The sequence below is a fragment of the Megascapheus bottae genome, chromosome 2 (genome assembly GCF_031878675.1).
Source record: "Megascapheus bottae isolate mThoBot1 chromosome 2, mThoBot2.hap1, whole genome shotgun sequence".
Taxonomy (NCBI): Eukaryota; Metazoa; Chordata; class Mammalia; order Rodentia; family Geomyidae; genus Megascapheus; species Megascapheus bottae.
In genome coordinates this window covers 14,892,234-14,913,502 of record NC_143510.1, presented here as the reverse complement: position 1 = coordinate 14,913,502, position 21,269 = coordinate 14,892,234, and the positions used below count along the sequence as shown (strand labels likewise).

At 41.3% G+C, this 21,269-nt stretch overlaps 1 protein-coding gene across 11 annotated transcripts in view; it reads right to left on the bottom strand.

Annotated features, from left to right (window-relative positions):
* Erc2 (ELKS/RAB6-interacting/CAST family member 2) overlaps window positions 1-21,269 on the bottom strand; it is a 909,407-nt gene that overhangs the window by 158,329 nt on the left and 729,809 nt on the right. For all 11 annotated transcript variants that reach the window (XR_016533027.1, XR_016533028.1, XM_090320748.1 and 8 more), the window contains one exon: window positions 13,554-13,619. Coding sequence is in view for 9 of the 11 variants with exons in the window: in XM_090320748.1 (XP_090176874.1) it covers window positions 13,593-13,619 (27 nt within the window). In the remaining 2 variants the exon portion in view is untranslated. The remainder of the gene's footprint in view (window positions 1-13,553; window positions 13,620-21,269) is intronic.

Genomic DNA, 21,269 nt, shown 5'->3' with positions numbered 1-21,269 from the left:
CAGAACCTCATATTTCATTGTGGCTCTGTTATTCTCCTGACTTCCCCTTTAGTACCTCTGTGACTTTCTCCTCTCCACCTCCAGCTTTGGTGCTCAGGACATACTTCACAGCCCTCTCTGTGTCAGCCACTTGAATCGTCCATGCTACTCTAAATCACAGCAGCAGTGAGAAGCTATGCTAGGCTAAACTACAGTCTTCTGAAATTCTTCTTATGATGTGGACTTTATATTACAGTTAATCAAGAATATACTTCAAATGGGCAAAATACTCAAAAAAGAGTAAGAGATCTGCTGAAGTGCACGTAGTTGGTTCTCAACAAATATTTGTTGACTTGATTATTAAACAGATGAGCATGAGTTAGAAGCACATGCCAGTATGCTGCTTTTCCTCTCAGTGTTGTTTTTCATATCTTTTCAAATCATCGAAATAATTTGTAGGCAGGAGCACAAGAGCTTAGTTTTTAATCTCATCAACTAAGAAACTTCCAAAGAAGAGACATTCCTTTGGCTTTTTTTGTTGTTGTTGTTGGCATTTCAGATATAATTACATTTTTTTACCCTAAAATTTCCCAATGAGATTAAGAGTTACACACAAAACTCTCCCTAACCCTCTGCTTAGAAGTTTGCATAAGGAGTTCTGCTCACTTTGCATGTGATTTCTAAAAGATGCCAGCTGCTGGCAGCCATGAAACATGAAGCACAAAGGACCCAATCTCCTGGAACATACCCTGCTTGCACAATTTCCTTGAAGCCTCTCGAAGAATTCACCACTGGCTGCAAGTGTGTACATGTTTTCCTGTAGGCAAAGGAGATGCAATATGGCTTTTCTCAACAAGCTATTGCCAATATTTCTCTTATCTACTTTGAATCGGCCAAGATAAGAGTGCAAACCTCCCAGCAAAAAGACAGCTTTCGAGTTTTCTCTAGAATTTCACTGTTGCTATCACCTCTGTCAGAGTTTTTCTGGACTTCAAACTCCAATGATATTGCTTTCAGTGGCTGATAAGTTTTAAGTTCCGTCACACACCTGATTCCACTGCCTGTTAACTGTGCTAATTTATTAGAAGTGTATCTGAAAGGGCTTTTGCATTTGCAAACATACAGTTTTTATGGTTTCACCCAGGCATGGATTTTGGTTGTAAAGCATAAAGAATCCCAGAGACATTTCCCTTGTTCCTCTGGTAATAACTTAGTGAACACTCAACAAGTAACTATGGAGATTCTGACACTAAAGGGATAGCAGGAATGGTCAATACAGGAAAGTGTGAGGAAAAGGAAGTGAAATCATCACTGGGGAAAAAATCATTATTGCTCCTTATTGTCAATCTTAGCACACTGGCCTCATCTTTCTCTTCCCCACTAGAGGGCACCAGGTGAGGACACTAGAGGAGAAATGGGAAACGTGATGGCGGGAATGCAATGGAAGCCAATGCAGACAGGTAGGAGTCCCTCAGAGCTTTCCAGTCTGGCACACCTGGGTTGGAATCCCAGTTAAAAGATTCGAGAACTGTGTGACTCTAGGCCAAGAACTTCCCCCTCTCAGTGTCTAGGTTTCTTCCCTGCAAAACTGAATCATATAACATCTGCCACAGGATCGGTGGAAGAAGGACTGAGTAGGAAGACCAACATAAAAACACTCAGCATGAGTAGCTTCCCAGTGGGCTCTGGGTCAAGTCTAGTAGGCCACTGGCTTCTCTAGAGTATACCAGCAACAATGGGATTATCTTTACAGAGAACTGGGGGCAAGGGGGAATCAAAAGAATATGTTCTGACACATGACATTTATATGAAATTCAAATTTCATTGTCCATAACCACAGTTTATGTTGGAATCGTGCCATACCCTGCACTTCCTTATGGTCTCTGACTGCTTTGGCACAGTGAAGGCTGGGCCTGGTGGAAGCTCCTGAGACTCCATATGGTCTTCTTATGGCCTGGCATCACACTCGACACACAACCAATGGTAGGACTGAGACAGCTGTGTGGGCCATTTAATCCATATCAACAGGTATTTTTAAAGATGAAACACAAAGCTTCCTTCAAATACATTTTGTGTATTCAAATTCTACATGAGGGTCTAGTTTAAAAATATTGAAATGGCCTGTGAGCCATATATCCTCTCTTGAACTGGGAGGTGTCAGAACTCGTCTGAGCATACTGGTCTAGCAGAGGCTCTGAGAAGGCTTTCAGAAAAGGAACTATCAAATTTCATTTAGTTCAAATTTTTCAAACTTACATAAAGAGAGAACATTTTTATCATAAAAAAAACCCAAGTGTTTCTTAATAGGCAAAAATTAGAATTCCAAAGAACAACCAAGAGCAACAACAGCTACAGCAGAAGAAACCGATGATCAAGAATCCCCTGTACCAGTTCTGGTATAGCCCTGGACTACTGTCAAATGGCCCAACTTTATCATTCTCTGAGACAATCATGACCTACTTGCTTACCCCATGGTGCTCATAGGAGACCAGATAAGATCAGGATGTAGGCATAAGGAGACAGAAGTCAGCCATGGAACTTCTCAGTTTTCTCCAAGATGAGTGGACTGTAGGGTTTCTCTCTGGGGTTGGCTGAGAGAGCAGTGTTCTGAAGGGGGGGAAATAGACAGCCCATCTTCACTTCCCTGGCCCCTGTCCCAGCAGATAAGTCCTCCATGGAATCACACCTGTCATTGAAAGCTACCCAGATTTCTACTAGGCACTTGCTCTCAGCCAGGAGGCCAGTGTTCAGCTTCCTTAGCAATCTGGCTGCCATCATCGTAGTGTGTGCATTTATGGTTTCTTTCTTTTTCTTTTTTTTTAAAGTAATAACATGGAGAAAATTCATCTGGCGGGTCTCAGCTTGTAGCCAGCACACACATTGCCTCCTTATCTGACATATCAGATTCCACAGTCCCAAACCTGTTGTATAAGGAAGGGGACAAAGGTTGTTCTTTGACTGGGGAGCATTTCCTCATTCTCCCTTTCTGGGTCCCACATCCCCTGGGAGGGAAGGAAAATTCTTTTCTGTAGCCAATTATATTGCATGGCCTGAGCCTGAATTGTGTTTCTGATCCGCTGGTAGAAATGCCCTCAGTGTTTCCCTGCTCTAAAAAAATACAAAACCCAGGCTGGTCTCTAGTTTCCTATACTGTCATCTGCCTTTAGACAAAGAGTTAGGGACAAGGATTTTCATGCCTCCTAAGGAATGTCCTGGTTAGAAGAAGGAAAAGGCCTCATATAAGTTAAATCATGAAAACAATCCAAAACTACCACATGCAGAATCTATTCACAACCCCAGGTCATGGGAGCAAGAGAGACTTTTTTTTTCATGACTGGTATGGATTTTTTTTTTCTGGTAGAGGGATTTGTATTGAACTCTTTTCAAATAATACAGCCACAGCAGAGATCATGGTGTGTTGAAAGAATAGAGCTGGTGGAATCAACAGGGCTGCTAATTCTACCGCATGCCTGTTTGCTTAAGGCTCAGATCACCACAGGTGTCTTTCTTGACACCAGAGTGGGCAGAGCCACTAAGCAGCCCTGCACAGACGAGCCTATGCCCAAAGGGATGTAGCCGAATGCCTATCCACCATGCTGTCTTCTTTTCCTGCCCAGTGCAGAGCAGATACCAGAATTCCAAACAGATGTCAGTTGGTCAATATAGAAAAGTAGTTGTGTGATACTGAATCAATATCAACAACAGTAGCACATGAAGCCACCTCTAGAGGCTTAAGCTAGTAAGTACCAGTGGTGCAAGCAGGATTTGAATTTGGTCTGAGACCCAAGAATCTGAGTGTTTTACAACCACTTTGCACTTGAGACTGGAAAATCAGCCTCTGGCTCACTAGGTACATCTTTATGAGATCAATCACTGTTAGAAAAATATAGCAGGATAGATTCTGAAAGGCTAATGAGAATTTTTAAGAATGTTTCTTCTTCATTCATCATCAAATTTTCTAAAATTGTCCAATCAACCTAACAATAATGGATGGGGAAAATGAAGTGGTGGCTGCAGGAAGCTCAGGTTTCTCAGTGTAAATGATTTGGGCAATTTTTATTCCATGGCTTTATCCAATGTTTTCCTCTCAGATGACGGATTGTGACTACATATGGCAATCTGCCTTTTTATCCTGGAGGGTTCACTGAGAGAAATGATCTTTCAAAGCATTTAGAACAACTTTTCTACATCCTTCCAAGACCTCTATCTTCACTACTCTGACAGAGGTGCTAAGAAAATGCTTGCAGCAGGCTGAATTGGAAACTTCCCATGTCCTTTCACAAACAAGGGAAGATGGGGGGGGAGGGAGAGGGCTGTTACTAGGGTATTTAGTCTAAGGTACTAGGTATAGTGAAACTAGGTCCTGCTCTCAGTTGCTGTATGCTATTTTTCTTTGCCTTTGCATTATACTATCTGGAAAACAAAGCCAGAAATTGTACCCCCTCCACTCAAAAGTTTCAGACAAATGGGTATATAGGAAGCCAAACCACAGACTGTGGTACCATAGATGGTTGTCAGGCAGATCAGCAGTTTTCATGCAGTGATCATGTGACACTGGGTGAGAAAAACATGAGGGAGCTCTGATGGTAGAGTTAAAGCACGCCTTATTGTGGCTAATCGCTACCCTTACATTCTGGTTGCTGGATTCAATGCTACCCTTACATTTATATTTCTGGTTTACATGTTGTCTGAGTTTTCCACTTTGCTGGAGCTGTGAATGTTTGAAATGAAATGGGGCTCTAGAGTTTGCTCTCCCTAAACCAATAAGAAAAGTCTGTCTCAGTATGTAATATTACCCATCAATCATATGACTGCAAGGTGGCCCTCTGGGAAATATCCTTTCATCATATAAGATCAGGAGTAAGACTTGGAGCCTTCTTAAGTGTACAATTATATATCCTAAGAAGAATCTCTTAGGTTCTCCCTGAAAATGCCATTTTTTTTCTTGTTGGCCATGGGGCTTGAACTCTGGGCTTGGGTGCTATCCCTGAGCTCTTCAGCTCAAAGCTAGTGCTCTACCACTTTGAGCCACTCAAGAATCTCATGGACTTGCATGCCCAGGCTGGCTTTGAACTGTGATCCTCAGATCTCAGCCTCCTGAGTAGCTAGCATTATAGATGTGAACTACCAGCACCTGGCTGAAAATGTCATTTTTATCATGTGTTCCAATGCAGATGATTTTGAGTTCTGGGTCAACATCCACTAGGCAACTGCATTCTGCCCTCATCCAGTGGTTTTCCATCTTTCAAAGCCCTTTCCATTTTTCAGATATGCTCCTGACTGCCAAAGAGCACACATGACCCATGATGTCTTCGGTAAAGACACAGTTTCTGGACTGAATTGCCACAAATGGTCACACCTATTGCTCTGGCACCTATTAAAATCCAGTCAATGCTAACTGCCTCTGTCACCCTTCTTGATATAACCTATGGTGGCGGACTTGTGGGTTCCATTTCCCAGTGTCCCCTGAGATTTGTCTTTTAGCATTCAGGTTTTCATTCCTTTCCCATCCGTGAATATCTGTGTTTCTGATTAATTTTCACCAGATGTGAGGGTCTGGACTCCACCCCACCCCCCTGCGCCAAGTCCTTAACCTTCTTCTGGATATCTGTGTGATTTCTTTGACCTCACAAGTATTTCCAACACCTCCCAAATTAGTGTCATCTGTAACTTTTCTATATTTGCTTTTTTCTCTCCTTTACAGATCATTAATGAAGAGGTTAAACAATACCAGACTGACAGCGCACTGTGGAACAAACAACCAGGGATGGGAGGGACCCAAAGGGTCCCTGAGTGCAGCCCTGGCATAGGAAGGATGTAATGTCATGCAACCACACTCTGCTAGACGCCTCCCGCCTCTGGCCCCTGCTCATTTATCACTACTGCTTGTTTATGATTTCTCAGCCAGATTCCAGGTCCTGAGAGTGTGGTCAAATCCAAGCCAACACATATGGCCTTGCCAGGTAACCCTGACGAGCTCCAAAAAAAACTAGCTTTATTCATCACATCCTGCCTTAGTCCCCAAGTCCACACACACTGGAGAGTAGGGAGAGATGGCTGGAGACATCATTGCTCTGCTCTTTCTTCCATTCATCATCTCAGAATAGCTTGTCAAATGTTTACTGGCTCTTCAGATTATTCATCATTCATTTTTTTCTTTTAATGGAAAGAAATGCTCTATTGTAAATAGAACTAATCATGTCTTTTACAATAGTCAGGTGCCAAAAACAAAATCAGAAGTGATAAGACAGTATATTTTTAGGGTAAGCATACCTGATAGGAATTGGCTAGCTGACTTGGATATGGTTATAGAAATAGATTTTTTCCCTTTTGATTTTTTGTTTCTTCTGTCTTTTCTCTCATCTCCTACATTCACCAATCTACAGTCTTCCTTCAAGTGGTAGAGCATATCCTTCTGAAGCCAGAAGTACAAGAATAATGATACTCTGTTCTCACTGTGCCCGCAATGTGGTGACACACTTTAGTCAACTTGGCTTATCTTGTCCACACCCCAGGAGGAACAGAGAGGGAAGGCCGTTTGCTCAAGGTCACCTTAGCCAAGCAGTGGTGGAACCAGAATCCAACTGCAACTTGTCTGAATGCAGAGACTATAGTAATAGCCATTCAGGGACTTACTTCTCATTCTCTCATATGTGAGGGGCTCTTCACCCTTGCTGAAACCCTGACTCCTCAGAGTATGTGTCAAGGATCACACAGGTGACAAGATAAAAAACTACACACATCCACATCAACATCTGTTAACAACATCAGAGCATCTACAGAGCCTAGGGATTCATGGGTACCAGTTCAAGAATCTACGTACTATCCTAAATTCCCTTAGAGTAGGAATGTACTTTGTTCACTGACTCAGTGCTACTACCAATACTGATAAATTATTTTTGAATGAATGATTGATTCTAGGAATGATTCATAAGGTGTTAAACTGTAGCTCTGAGCAATAGCTTTACAAACCTAGATAGAAGATAAAAACATACTGATATGTTCCAGAGAAACAAAAGATGAGGAGAAGCAGAGAAGGAGGAGGAGGATGAAGAGGAAGAGTTGGAGGAAGGGGGCAATTAAACAAAAACATCTTACTTTGTGGAGGAATTGGTTCTGTAACTAGAAGTAGAGTTACTGTCATGGTGGTTCTCACATATCTTGTGGCTACTTATAGTTATTTCTCATCCTAACTCCTGAAAAGAGATGGGTAAAGGTTTCTTCAAAAAATAACACAGGAAAAAATTTGAGATGGGAAGCCAATCATAATGAGCAACTAAAATCAAATGAAGTACCCTTATCATGACAGAATTCTTGATGCCTGGTGATTTGAGCAGTGATTGCAGGAGCTCATGGCATTATTCTCTCTGGGGAATTGTCAACCTCCTGCAACTTTGGGGGCTTTCTTACAGAATTGTTGCCTATCCATATCTTCTTATCCCATGATTAATGATATTTTACCTTTGTAATTATTGGCATTACAGTTCCCTCCTTTCCTTTGAGAGTTGGGAGAGCCATCTAACCTTGAAGCCAGACTTCTGCTTTGCTTTAAACTTGTCAGCCTGTATAGCACCACCACAAAAGGCCAAAGATTCTGGGAAAGAACACAGGTCAAAAGCCTTCAATGGGGGCCAGCAGTTTGGCCTACTGGTAAAGTGCTTGCCTAGCATGCACAAAGACCCGGGTTTGATTCCTCGGTACCACATACATAGAAAAAAGCCGGGAGTGGTGCTGTGGCTCAAGTGGTAGAGTTCTAGCCTTGAGAAAGCCCAAGGATAGTGCTCAGGTCCTGAGTTCAAGGCCCAGGACTGGTTAAAAAAAAGAAATGGAAAAAAAAGAAAATGCAAAAGCTTGCCCTGGCCTTGGCCAGATCTACTAGACATCTGGGAAAAAGAGAAATCGGAATCCAACATCTTCTCCCAGCTCTCTAACAACAGCATGTTGCTTCTTGGACATTGCAGTAGAGATCTGACACATTCTCAATTTCATCCTTTGCATGACCTCTTCACCCAGTTCTACTGGCTTCACTTCCTACACTTATCTCCAGTCTATGCACTTGTCTGCATTTCCATTGCAGTCACCCTGGAACAACACCATCAATCCTCTCATCTGATGGAACAACCCCCTACTTCTGCTTTTCCTGCCATGAAAATCCAGTCTTTCCGCAGATAGGATTGATTGTTTTATAACATAAAATGAGTCATATTCTATCCCTGCTTAAGATCTTCCAATGTCCATTCATTTGTCTTAGGCTAAAGTCTGAACTGTCTACTGTAGCCACTTTTTGGCCTATGTAACTTGGCCCCTTCTGACGTCTCCACCTTCATCACAGTTTTGTGCTTGATCCAGAGTTATGTTTTCAAGATTCTTTAGCCCATAAAGTTCCTCCTACCTCCAGTGCTTGTTTCCATAACCACATCCTGACCACACACGTTGACATGGAACCTCGTGACTCCCTGCTTTTAAGAACTGACTTTAAACTTACTTGCTTGGAGAGATACTCCCAGATCATCTTTTCTCCAGTAAATTCCACTTGTTGATAGCAATATCTTCTTCATTTGCATCAAAAAGTCATATCAAAATGCTAAGATCAGTACTAATATTCTTACTTAGGTTCTGTTTCTTTCAACTGCGTATCAGAATTCATAGCATGGCAACCGTATCACTCTGACTCTTATTTTCCTAGCATGTAACCAAGAACGTACCCAGCTGATGAAAGAATGAGTAAAGAATGGGTGAATGGATGAAGAAAAACCTTAGAGACCAATGGCAGAAGGTAAAGCATATCAGCTCCTCCATCCTAGGAGTCCCATAGCAAATCAAAGCATTGGTAGGCATCTCTGTATAGGATGTACAAAAGAAAACCTCTTGAGGAGGCTCAGGGCTCCTCCCATCACTTCTTCATCAGCCACTGATTTCAAATACCCCAGGATTAGTGCAGGGCTCATGAATAGACTCTGTCTACTGAAAGAAGCAAAGGACAGTACAAAATCTGCAGCCTTGATGAAATCTCCCCATCCCCAGTTTTATTTCACTCCGCTAGCCTTCCTAGCATTATTTCTGTGTGTGAAAACCCTCTTCCCATGTCTATACTGTTCTGGGATTCACAATACAACCCATGTATACACATGTATACACATACGGATTGTATTGTGCTTCACAGTTCTATTCCTTCATTTAAAAAAAATCAGGATACAATTACTAGTACGGTGGCTCCATGCCAAAACTCTGAATACCACATCTGAATTTTTTTTTGGAAATCAAGTCTTCAGATTTGCATATGTCTTCAATTAAAAAAAAAGATTTATTCCTTCTTAGTGTTTTAAGAAACAAAAACAATCTTGTATTCTATATACGCTCAATTGCAAGAGTTCATCGGGAGAAATCAAACACCCAGATTCTACAGCAGACAGATGTGGTTCTAAGACTTGCAGGGGGTCTTGATTTGGTTCCCACTGTCCCACCTCTGAATGTTCACAGATGAAAGTGCCTCCCGGAAATCCAGAACATCTTCAGTCAGTGGAGATGGAGAGTTATGTGTTCATACAAATGATGGTTACACAGTACTTTCCACTTGCCACCCTGTTCATATTTTCTCAGTCTGTGGTAGTTTCATGAAACCCAGACCAACTGTGTGTAATTGTGTTTTGTTAGAAAAGCAAAAAGCACGTCTTCTGTAAAAGCACAGTATTGTTTGCATGCACGAGTATGCAAAGCCTTGTGTGTGTGTCTACAGCTGGGTAGGTGGCCTGCCTTGTGACTGCGGTTCATAGAAATGGCTTCACAGCAGTGGCTGCTAAGTCATGCCGCCCTACACCACTGAAACTGAGAAAGAAACAATAAAGCTATTAAATCACAAAAAATAAATTAACTAAAATTGAAAAAAACCTAAAATAAATAAATAAGTGATGGCTATATCTGTTTGGTTGTCCCTGAGAAAAGCCATGGAGGATAGAAGAGCAGTTTTCTCAGTATTTTGCAAAGCAAGATAGAAAATACAGTGAAGACTCTAGGGGCACAATTTTACAATATGTCACCAATTGTTGGGAAGTGGGAGAGAAGTGGGTACGTTACGGGAAAGCTCATGGGAACAAATGACTGGAAAGGCTATTGCCTGAGATTTCTAGAGGCCAGAGATAGAAACTAGGCATAAGAAAACAGAGAGACTAATAAGCCATTCGGTGGGAAAAAAAACAGAGATGAGAGGTAGGAATATAAGATGATTCTAAGAACCATAGGTTCCAATCATTTACGGCTCCAATGCAAAATAAAAATATTTGCAAGCAATTATGAATTTCAAGACAATGACAGAAGAGCCCTTCAAAGTTCAGGGTCCTGGACTGCATATGGTAAGGCTAGAATCTTCAACCTAATGTTTCAGGGGGGTAAGGTTATCTCATGGCTGCCAAAAGTCCTTAGAAAGCAGCCTTTCCCTGGTCCACCTTACACTCAGAAAATAGTAGCCTTGAAGGATCACAGGGACACAAATAAATCGTACCAAGGCTTCCTATCCAGACGTGGCAAAAAAGGGAGGAGCTGTCAGGGTGGTGATGCTAATTATAATTTGTATAAAATGTTAGAGTGAATTTTACCCCTCCTAAATGATGATTCATTTCAGCACCCATACTCCAGATTCAAGTGAAGCTTTCTGGTGCTATTATGAGCGTATAACTGATGCCTAGTAAAAGAACATGTTGTAATGTTTCTTTTATAAGGGCCATAAATCAAAACATTCAAAACAGTTAATTTTTAATGTATGACTATTACCCATCTTTAGTTATAAATTTAATGTCTTCTTAGGCTTCAGAGATTGTAATGTAGTTCAAACATGCAATGGCTGTTCAAAACTAGAAGGTCTCCCAGTATCTCATTATTTAAATCCTTAAAGATAGGGTTTTAAAAGCCTAAGGATATCTGAGCAAGCTTGTTTAAAGGAGTCATAAAGAAAGATAAGTAGTTTTCTTCAGAAGCCCATAAAACTTATTATGACATATTAAAGTAGGATTATATATTGACTAATTTTCTGAAGACGCTTGCTTTCAGAGATGCATGGTGTTTGGGGAAAATTTGTATAGAAATAAAAAAGATGAGGGCTTAACACCATTGTCCATGCCCGTCTTAAACACAGCAAGATTTTTTTGCTGTGAGTCTCAGAGCAGATTTCATCCTGCGAGTGACATCATAAATCCTATCTCAGGGACCAGCAGGGAGGATGTCCTGAAACTTCTGAAGGAGTAATAAAAATCTTTATTATTTAGAAGAGACAAATGCAGCCTAGAACCCTAACACATTCTTTTTTTTTTCTCCAGTCCTGGGATTGAGCTCAGGGCCTAAGAACTGTCCTTGGACTTTCTCAAGGCTAGAGCTCTACCATTTGAGCCTCAGTACCCATTCCCAGCTTTTTTCTATGTATGTGGTACCAAGGAATCGAACCCATGTCTTTGTGCATGCTAGGCAGGCACTCTACCACTAGGCCAAACTCCTGGCCCTAGTACCCTAACACATTCTTATGACAAAAAAAAGCGATTCCTAAAATTGCTAAATAGGAGCCACACTGTGTGTGTGTGTGTGTGTGTGTGTGTGTGTGTGTGTGTGTGTGTGTGTTGCTAGTACTAGGTCTTGAACTCGGGGCCTGTGTGCTGTCCCTGAGCTTTTTAACTCAAGCCTATGGTTCTACCACCAGAGCCATACCTCCACTTCCTGCTTTTTTGCTGGTAAATTGGAGATGAAATTCCCATAGATTGTTTTGCCCAGGATGGCTTCGAACCATAATCCTCAGTTTTCAGTCTCCTGAATAACTAGAATTGCAGGCATGAGCAACCAATATCTGACAGCAACCATATTTCTCACAACTCTCCATTACAAACACTCTCAAATGGTGTGTTTGTTCTGTTTAAGCTTGGGGAAGAGCTCCCGTGTTTGCCTTTTAATATCATAAATGAATATTATCCTAGATCTATTCACACTTTCATTAGCGTTTCTATAGGAGTAACAGCAGTGTTTCTCATCAAATTTTCCTTAGACAGGGAGAGAGTCTGACAGAACCACACAGGTGGCTCTGGCTTCTCCACCTCCACATACTGACAAGCTTCCCTTGGAATCACTCTGAATCCGGAAGCCTTAAGAAGAAAGTGCTGCTACCTCCCCCCTTTACCCTGGAGAGGCAGAGCAAGCACTCCAATTTGAACAGGAAGCAGGCTCTATCTGCAGCCCATAGCCCAGAGGCATTACATTCAAACTATGTGGAAAGATGTTCTAGCTGAAAATCAGCTCTTGCGTATTACCTGCTGTACCATCAAAGCCAGAAATCTGACCCATTTGGGAGACCTATAGCACATTCTACAAAGAAGGGAAATTCAGGAGCGGAAATGTCCCCAGCAGTTCTTGGTTAAAATTTGTGCAATTACACCATATTGCACGTTACAGGTACACGTTTTCAGTTATCCCAATGGATTGTCCCAAATCTGTTGCTCTGTAGCACGGTAGCATTTAAGAACTATATGTGGAATAATCTTTCTTGACCAGAAATAATTATCCTGGCCCACAATCTGCCACATTCTTTGCTCTGAATAAAATGTCATGTGCAGTGCCATTTAATTCAACAGCATGTTCCATGAAGAGAGTTGTGCCTTGATATTATAAAATCTAGCAGTATACAGTCAAAGTGTGATTCCCAGACGCAAAAGCTGCAAAAGTTCAACATTTCATGTATAACCTTGCAGCCATGATACCAGCTCTTCCTTAATAATAATGCAGAAAGAATGAACATCAAAGGTGGGTTTTTGTAACTAAAGGTTTGTTTTTCAAAGAGCAACATGAACTGTGCATAATTTAGAATGCAAAGCAATACAGAAGCATGTTTCAAAGAAAGCAACAGATAAAACAATACTACAGAGACCTGCTCATATTAATAAAAGCTCATCTCATTCATTTGAGGGAAGTAAGGTTATCCATTCACCATGACTAAGCCTTGGTGCTTGTTTTCTTCAGAACTGCCATGAAAGTAAGAGCACAATCCATTTACATGGAATCCTTGCAGATGACAGTCTCAGCTGTCCATGAAGATGTACAGTTTTATTCTGTATTCCTTGCAAAACATCTGACACACCAGAAAGACATGGGAGTCTTTCTCACACTGGCATTATCTGGTGAAAGCAAGCAGTTGGCTGTACATTGCGAAGAAGTGTGACAGTTTCTGATTGGACCATCATGCCTTAAAAAGCACATATGTATCCTTATGACAGAGTTTACCTCTTAAATAACACAGACACATCTTAATCGTGCTAAACCCAGCCCCCCCCCAAAGTTGCAGAGCAATATTGTGGGGTGTGGAGGTGAGGTAGGATGGTGGGGGATCTTGGGAATGGTACAAGGCGCGCGCGCGCACACACACACACACACACACACACACACACACACACACACACACGATTCTGAGCTGTCCACAGAACACAATAGCAAACATAGGGTACCACGAAAGAGAGCAGCTAGCACAATGGAACACACACACAATACAACACTAAAATGCAATACATTTCTTTAGGGAAAAAATGATATAAAAGATGGTTTCTCACCCCTCAAAACAAAACTGGAACTTTGGTTTACAGGCCCGGCTACGCCCAAATGCCCTCCTCATCATCCTGCAGCAGGCGCGAGGTAGGAAGAAGGTACAGAGAGGAGGGAGCACCGGAATGAAAGAAGAGAAGGTTAGTCACACCAACATGCACAGAAAGGCACACAAATCTTCATTTTTTTTTAATCTTAAAGAGTGAGGACAAAAAATAAATCCACAGTAACTTACGTTCCACATCACCGACTTGTCAATTGTATAACCAAGTTTTGTATCTATGGCAACCCCATACCCAAACACTCCACCCACCCAGCTCTGACTCTGTCAAGATTGGATTAGAAGATTAAAATTAGTCTGTAGTAGCAGATGATTATTTTTCTGGAAAGCATGCAATCGGAATTACATATGCCTAAGAAGTAGATGTTAAACCCTTAAGGTAAGTAGAAAAGTAATTAGGGTAATCAAACAGTCTTAATTTCTCTTAAGCTTAGAGTATCAATAAAAGCTGAAGAAGAACTTAAAAACCAGGTCAAAGCACCATCAACTTGAGTGGAAGAAACTTTTCTACCATGTGATAATTAATATTAGTTTTTTAACAAAGGTTCAAATGTGTGTTCTTTTTGTCAGGGTCTGTTTGGTTCTCTGCATAAAAGAAGAATGATTATACATTTGCATGAAATGATTATACATTTGGAATCAAATAAGTTTTCAAAAAAAGAGAGTAAGCTTTCAATTCAGTCTAATGGAAAGGAAGTTATATTTAACTTAACATGTATTCAACTGTGGATAAGCTGATACTAATTTGGTCTGAATTCTGGGTGAAATGTTTCTACAATGGCTCTGGCAACTTTCCCGTTTTGGTGAGGCAATCAGTAGGCAGGCAAATTGTTGGAGCATATTCACCATTCCATCATCACATTTTGAGCACCTTTCCCTGTTTACTGGATGGATCAACACAAAGGGGTCAGACTGAGTGGTCCAGGTCCTGGGCTTGAATATAATTTAAGAGCAGTGTCATTAAATAGATTTCCAATGGAATTTCATATGGTTCATTTTTGTGCTTTCAAAATTAGTATCTTGGAACATTTTCTCACATTTGGAATCTTCATTACTTAAGTTGTTATAATATTAGGTTCATTCATAAAAACGCAAATATCTGACCATCTTTCAGTTAGGACAATAGTACTTTCACTTAGTTCAATGAATTCTTGCTAATAAGCTAAGATAGCTTTTAGCTACTCAAAGATCTAGAAGTGTAATCTTTGAGATAACGTGCAACATCATTTCTTTCCTCTGAAAATTGATGTATTTTATGCATTACTGTTCTGAGTTGTTCAGAGCATTCACTAGAGTGCCAGAGGGACGCATGGCCCACAAAGGGGAATAATCCCCAGTGGTAGCTGGGTGCTGGTAGTTCATGCTTGTAATCTGAGAATTATAGTTCAAAGCCAGCCCAGGCAGACAAATCCATGAGACTGGTATCTCCAAGTAACCAGCAAAAATCTGGAAATGGACCTGTGGCTCAAGTAGCAGGATGCTAGCCTTGAGCAAAAAAAGCTAAGCAAGAGCATAAGACCCTGAATTCAAGCCCAAGAACCTGTACCCATAAAAAAAAAAAAAAAAAAAGAATTCCCAGTGGATCTGAGTCAACCAACAGATTTGCATAGCTGAATTGGACAACTCAGTACAAATTTTCACATGATGGTTTAGGTAGGAGGAATATTTAGGTAGAAAAAACTAAACTACATTGACCATTTCAGCTGAATCTTCTTATATAAAAACTGCCAGTGTGTATTTATTAGTGAACAATCTAATGATTGTTCCTAGCAATGTACATCCCTTTTGCCTTACATGACTTAGGGAAAATGTATTTTTACATTTGAACTTCTTCACTGTCTCTGGAGAAAAGTAAAGTTGATGTTCCTTTCATGTTAATAAAGAAGGGAAGTTTATGGCCATGACACCCTAGGGTATCCATAAGTGGTTGTTAGGGTATCCATAAGTGGTTGTTAGGGATTCTAGAGACCTGTTGGGTGTATGTATAAATATATTTCTTTGGAGAAAGGCCCTAGCTTTCATCATAGAGTTCTGGAACCCCAAACTTGCTGCTGTAGGAAAACTCCAGGCACAGAAAGACACTAAGATTTGCCAAAGTCACAAAACAAAAGCAGAAGGGTTTCTGTAAATTTCAACCCATGATTCCTGTTAACCATTCATCAATGGCTATAAAATAACTTCCTTTACAAGCAATTTATTTCCTTGTGCATTTAAAAACCAATAGCATGTTTAGATGTAGTTTGTTCCAAATCCATTCATATAAGGATTTGGTTTGAACTCAGGGCTTCTCACACACTCAACTTGCTTGCTCTGTTGATACACTACCATTGCTGGTTGTGTTGAAGATGGAGTCTTGCCAATTTTAAATAAGGCTCACCCCTCACCCCGCCCTACTTTTTTTTTTTCTGGTCCTGGGGCTTGCACTTTGGGCCTGGGCACTGTCCTTAAGCTTCTTTTGCTCAAGGCTAGCAGTCCATCCCTTGAGCCACAGCACCAATTATGTTTTTGTTTTGTTTTGCTTTTGAATAGATTTTTTTTTTGCCAGTCCTGGGCTTGGGCTCAGGGCCTGAGTCCTGTCCTTGGACTTTCTCAAGGCTAGCACTCTACTACTTGAGCCTCAGCACCACTTCCTGCTTTTTTCTATGTATGTGGTACCGAGGAATCAAACCTGGGTCTTCGTGCATGCTAGGCAAGCACTCTACCACTAAGCCAAACTCCCGGCCTCTGAATAGATTTTTTTTTAGAGATAAGAGTCTCATGCACATTCCTGTCCTGGCTGGCTTTGAACTGTAATCCTCAGATCTCGGCCTCCTGCGTAGTTAGGATTACAGGCGTGAGCCATCACTCCTAGCAATAAGTCTCCCTTTGAACTGCAATCCTCTGGACCTTAGCATCTTGAGTAGCTCCATGAGCCACTGGTACCTAGCTGAAGTTGAAATCAAAAGAAAAGAAAAAAAAAGGCGGGGGGGGGGGGAAACAAATGAAAACACTTCCATCAAAAGAGCTCTCCTATAAAACTATCCTAAATTCCTTTCTATCTCTTCCTCACTCCCTCTCCCTTTGTTCTTACTATTTATTTATGCATTTATATTTATTTGTTTATTTAGCAGTACTGAGGATTGAACCCAGGGTATCACACGTGCTAGGTAGGTTTTCTGCAATGGAGCCCTACCAACACTTTCTTAACACAGTGAAATATGGTCTAATACAAATCACTTTTAGCAAATTAAATATATTAAAAAGTGGTAATTAATTATGATTGAAACAGACAGGAGTTGTAGCTTGAAAATATACACTGCCAATATCACTACTGTTCCTTATTCGCCATAGCAATAAAAGGGAGCTCCCAGATGTCGAGGGCTATTAAAAACCAGATGTTGAGATCGACGTTTTGTATGGTGGTGAATAAAGTAAAGAAATATGACAGTCCAATATAAACTTTGCTAACATTTAACATAGCAGAAATGTGGGTAAATTCCTTTCGTGAACTCAGAATATTATGCAGTTTTAAAAGTTTGGTTAAAAAAAAAACTTTAACAAGTTTTTAAAAGAAAGTGCAAGGGAAGTGGTGGTCTCTCTTGTCTTCATAGTATAACATGAATGACCATCATCACCAAGTGATTTGTGTCAAACTGAGTGTCTACTTGGAGAATTCAAAACCAGAAGTGACCAGGCACCAGTGGCTCACACCTGTAATCCCAGCTATTCAAGTAGCTGAGATCTGAGGACCACGGTTCAAAGCCAGGAGACTCAGGAATGTCTATAAGACTCTTATCGCCAATTAGTCAACAAAATGCCATAAGTAGAGGTGTGGAGGTGTGGCTCAGGTGGTAGAGTGCCAGCCATAAGGAAAAAAAGGTAAAGCAAGAGTGGGAAAAAAAAAAAGTATGAGTTATTCAGAGGTTGTTCTGAGTTTCCAAACATTTGTAGCTGTACTCCTCTGTGTGCAAACTTTAATTTGCTCAGCCACCTTACCTCACAGAAATGTGAATCTAAGGAGGAAAAAGCAAAACAAAACAAGAATCCTCACTTTATGTGAGGTTGTTTGGAAATACTACTAGTTTTAAAATGCATCTACGAAGCCTGGGAGAATCTGTTTCCTTTCCTTTCCTTGTTTTTCTGTTTCCAAATTTACTCTGCAGTGGCTCCTCTGGTATGTCATCCCTTGTGTTTGCTTTTGTGTTTGCTTTATGAGTGATTGCTCTGCCACAAGCTGCCAAAATATCTGAAGAAGCCTCTAGTCCATCAGTCATCTGTGTGCTTTTGTCCAGTGTCTGAGGCTGGGAACATCCAAGATGGACTGAAGCCCAGAGCAGAGACAGCCTACACAGCAAGGCCTGAAGGGGTAGCCGGGGAGAGGGTGGGGCTTAATCTTCCCCTATCCTCAGGCTGTATGTGCAGCTCCAGGAATCCTGTGCCAGACAGACCTTAATGGCAATCATATAGATCCCTAGGTTGGGTCCAGAATTTCTCAGTGGATGGCTTGCTTCACCGTGGCTGTGTTGATGACAAGATCTAGAAGCAAAGGAATTAGGTCACCAAACAAGGGACTTGCTGTCATTTGGGTCATTTATTAGCCCCTGCAATGAAGCTCTAAATGGGAAGTTGGTAAGCTGACATGATAAACAGTCCAGGGGAAATGCTTAATTGCTATCTATTTGAAATATTATATATAGCAACAGGCAAACCCGAGCTCATCATTGGTTACCCCTGCACTTCTCTTTGATTTGACAGACTGCTTTATTCTCCTTGATACTGGAAGACTAAGTTCTTCCTGGAGCCCTTACAGGCTTGGACTTTACTTGTACTTATCCTTGCTATACAGAAATGTGAAGGGCCAGGAGTTTTGCCTAATAGTAGAGTGCTTGCCTAGCATGCAGTGAAGACCTGGGTTTGATTTCTTGGTACCACATACATAGAAAAAAAGCCAGAAGTGGTGCTGTGGGTCAAATGGTAGATTGCTAGCCTTGAGGAAAGCCCAAGGACAGTGATCAGGTCCTAAGTTCAAGCCCTAGGACTGGGAAAACAAACAAACAAAAACAGGAATGTGAATTCATGGGAGAGTTATTTCCACTTGGCCCAGTGCTTTGAGAGAAACTTAGCCAGTGTCCCTCAGGGCAGTTATGCTAGTGATATAGTCTACTGTATAGGCAATTCCACCCCCACACCTACCCCTACTGTAGTTCATCGATCCTCTGAAATTTCACGCCCTAGGACTGCAAAATCTTGGCTGTTCAAGTCACAATAACAGGGTCACAGTGTGGGAAATACGCTGTTCCCTGAGCTTGGGTTGAAGTAGAGCAAATCCTTTTATAATGTCTAGCTGTAGGTTTAGTCACAGTTGAGAAAGGACAGGCATGGATGCTCAAAGAAATCATAGAGGAAGAAAAGATATCACTTCTTTTCAGAGCACTGAGCTTTCTTTCAGTTCAAGTCCAAACTTCTCTAGAAGCTGCTTTCTTTGTGCCTCCTCTGCCTCTCGCAATGCTTAGCCCATGAGTATCTCTGCTCAGATAGTGGGTCAGATATAAATGTGAGCTCCTATATTCCTATGTGATTTGTATTTGTTATAGTCTGTGAAGACCCATTAGCAAAGAACAGGAGGCTACTTTAGGTTTGGACATCTGATTTCTGCTCTGTTGAATGGAAAATGTCCATGTATTTCTATTGCACGCCAAAGAGATGCCAGCACTTAGTACCAACTCTTCTAGCTTAGAAAGAATGCTAACAAGCCATGCGTTTTTGTGTCTGCACTGGGAGTTGAACAGATGACGTGGGTGCTGTTCCTGAACTATTTTGCTCAAGGCTAATCTCTACCCCTTTGGGCACACCTATTTGGTGGTAGTTAAAGATAAGACTCCGTTGACTGGGTTAGCTTTGAATCACAATCCTCACATCTCAGCCTCCTGAATAGCTAGGATTGCAGGTATGAGCCACAGAGAGCATTCTACATCCACTAAGTCTCAATGTGGCCTTAAAACACAAGTGCTGATGGCTCTTTGTGTAAAACAGAGCAGTGAGGGAGGTCAGCTAGTTCTCCACAGGATACTTGGCAAAGCATATGGAGCCAAGATCAAATCCTAACCTGTCTACCCATAATCCTGCACCCTTCTGGCTCTGTCAGATGAGCTGACATCACAGAAGGAGCTCATTTGGGCTCTGAGTGGTGTTCACTGGTTCCTCTCAGCTCAGTTCGGGGCTATTCTGCACTGCCCTCATCACAGCTGGTGAAGATGCTGACTGGAAACGATCTACAACTTGAGCCTGGTTCCTGTGGCATTTGGAAGAAACAGGTCCTCACAGGTCGAGAGCTGTTGACAGAGGCAGATCAACAGTTTATCTCAAAATGTTTAAGCGGAAAGGCAACACCCCATTCTTTTTTCACAAAATCCCATATGGAAGTTCCACAAATATTTCTAGATGAAATGGAAGGCTATGTTCTTCTTATGAGTGATTGAACTCTTCCAAGAGTTTAATGGATTCCAGAGTTCCTCAGCATTGTCAAGATCAAGTTGCTTGATCCTTTTGCTTTTGCTTTATTTTTTTTCTATTTTGTTTTGCTTTTACATTTTTTTGAGCTTAGCTTAGGTTCTTTACCACTTGAGCCATGCCTTCTATGTTTTTACAGCTTTTATGTCTAGGTCAGCCTTGAACCACGATCCTCCTACCTTCTCCTCTCAAATATGCACCACTATGTCTGCCCTCCATCTACAACTATACCAGTCCCTGATTGAAGTTTTCTAAGCCAAATATTCACAGCTGAGATTTCTCTGGCTGAGTAGGAAATGATGGAATTGTCCATACTGTAAGAAACAAACAGCCATCTTGACAGGAAGTGGCCAACACTGGATCAATTCTTAGCAAGGACACACTGGAGTACCATACTACCTGAACCCCCTTTGCCAAGCTGTTTACAATGTTATAGAAGATCTTTTCCTTCATTTCTAGATCATCATCTTTAGGTGGGTCAAGTTTCAAGCATAGTCATTATGGGGTGACTTAAAGAAAGTAGTTTTACATTTCCATCAGGCAGAAGAAATCCTGACAAGCCACTCTCTGCAACAGTGTGCTAGTTAGTTATCTCAGCTGAAGGATCCAAGATACCCAGCTGACAATATAACTGCTGGAAGGATCTACTTTGGCCAACACTAGTGTTTGGAAGCTCTAAGTCAACATCTGCTAAAAGCTGAGCTACTGCCAAATAACTATAAAAAGAGGTAGGAGTGAAGACAGGCTTTATTTTTACTCCTTTATCCATCAGTCATTAACACTTGGCTTTGTTAAACACAGTGAAAATTGTGTTTTTAACATGATTCTGGTTTTACTATATCCTGACTGGTAGGCAACCAAATCACCTAGCCGTTCTAGTCTTAAAATGGATACTGCTTAAAAAAAAAAATGGAATTGGGTGCCAATGGTTCACACCTATAATCTTAGCTACTCAGGAGTCTGAGATCTGAGGACTGCAGTTCAAAGCCAGCCACAGCAGGAAGTCTGTGAAACTCTTATTTTCAGTTTGCCACCAAAAAACCACAAGTGGAGCTGTGGCTTAACATGCCACATCAAAGGAAAAAAAAAAGCTAAGAGACCATACCCAGGCCCTGAGTTCAGGTCCCAAAACTGGAGTGATGGGAGAGGGAAAAAAAAGAGAAAGAAAGAAAAT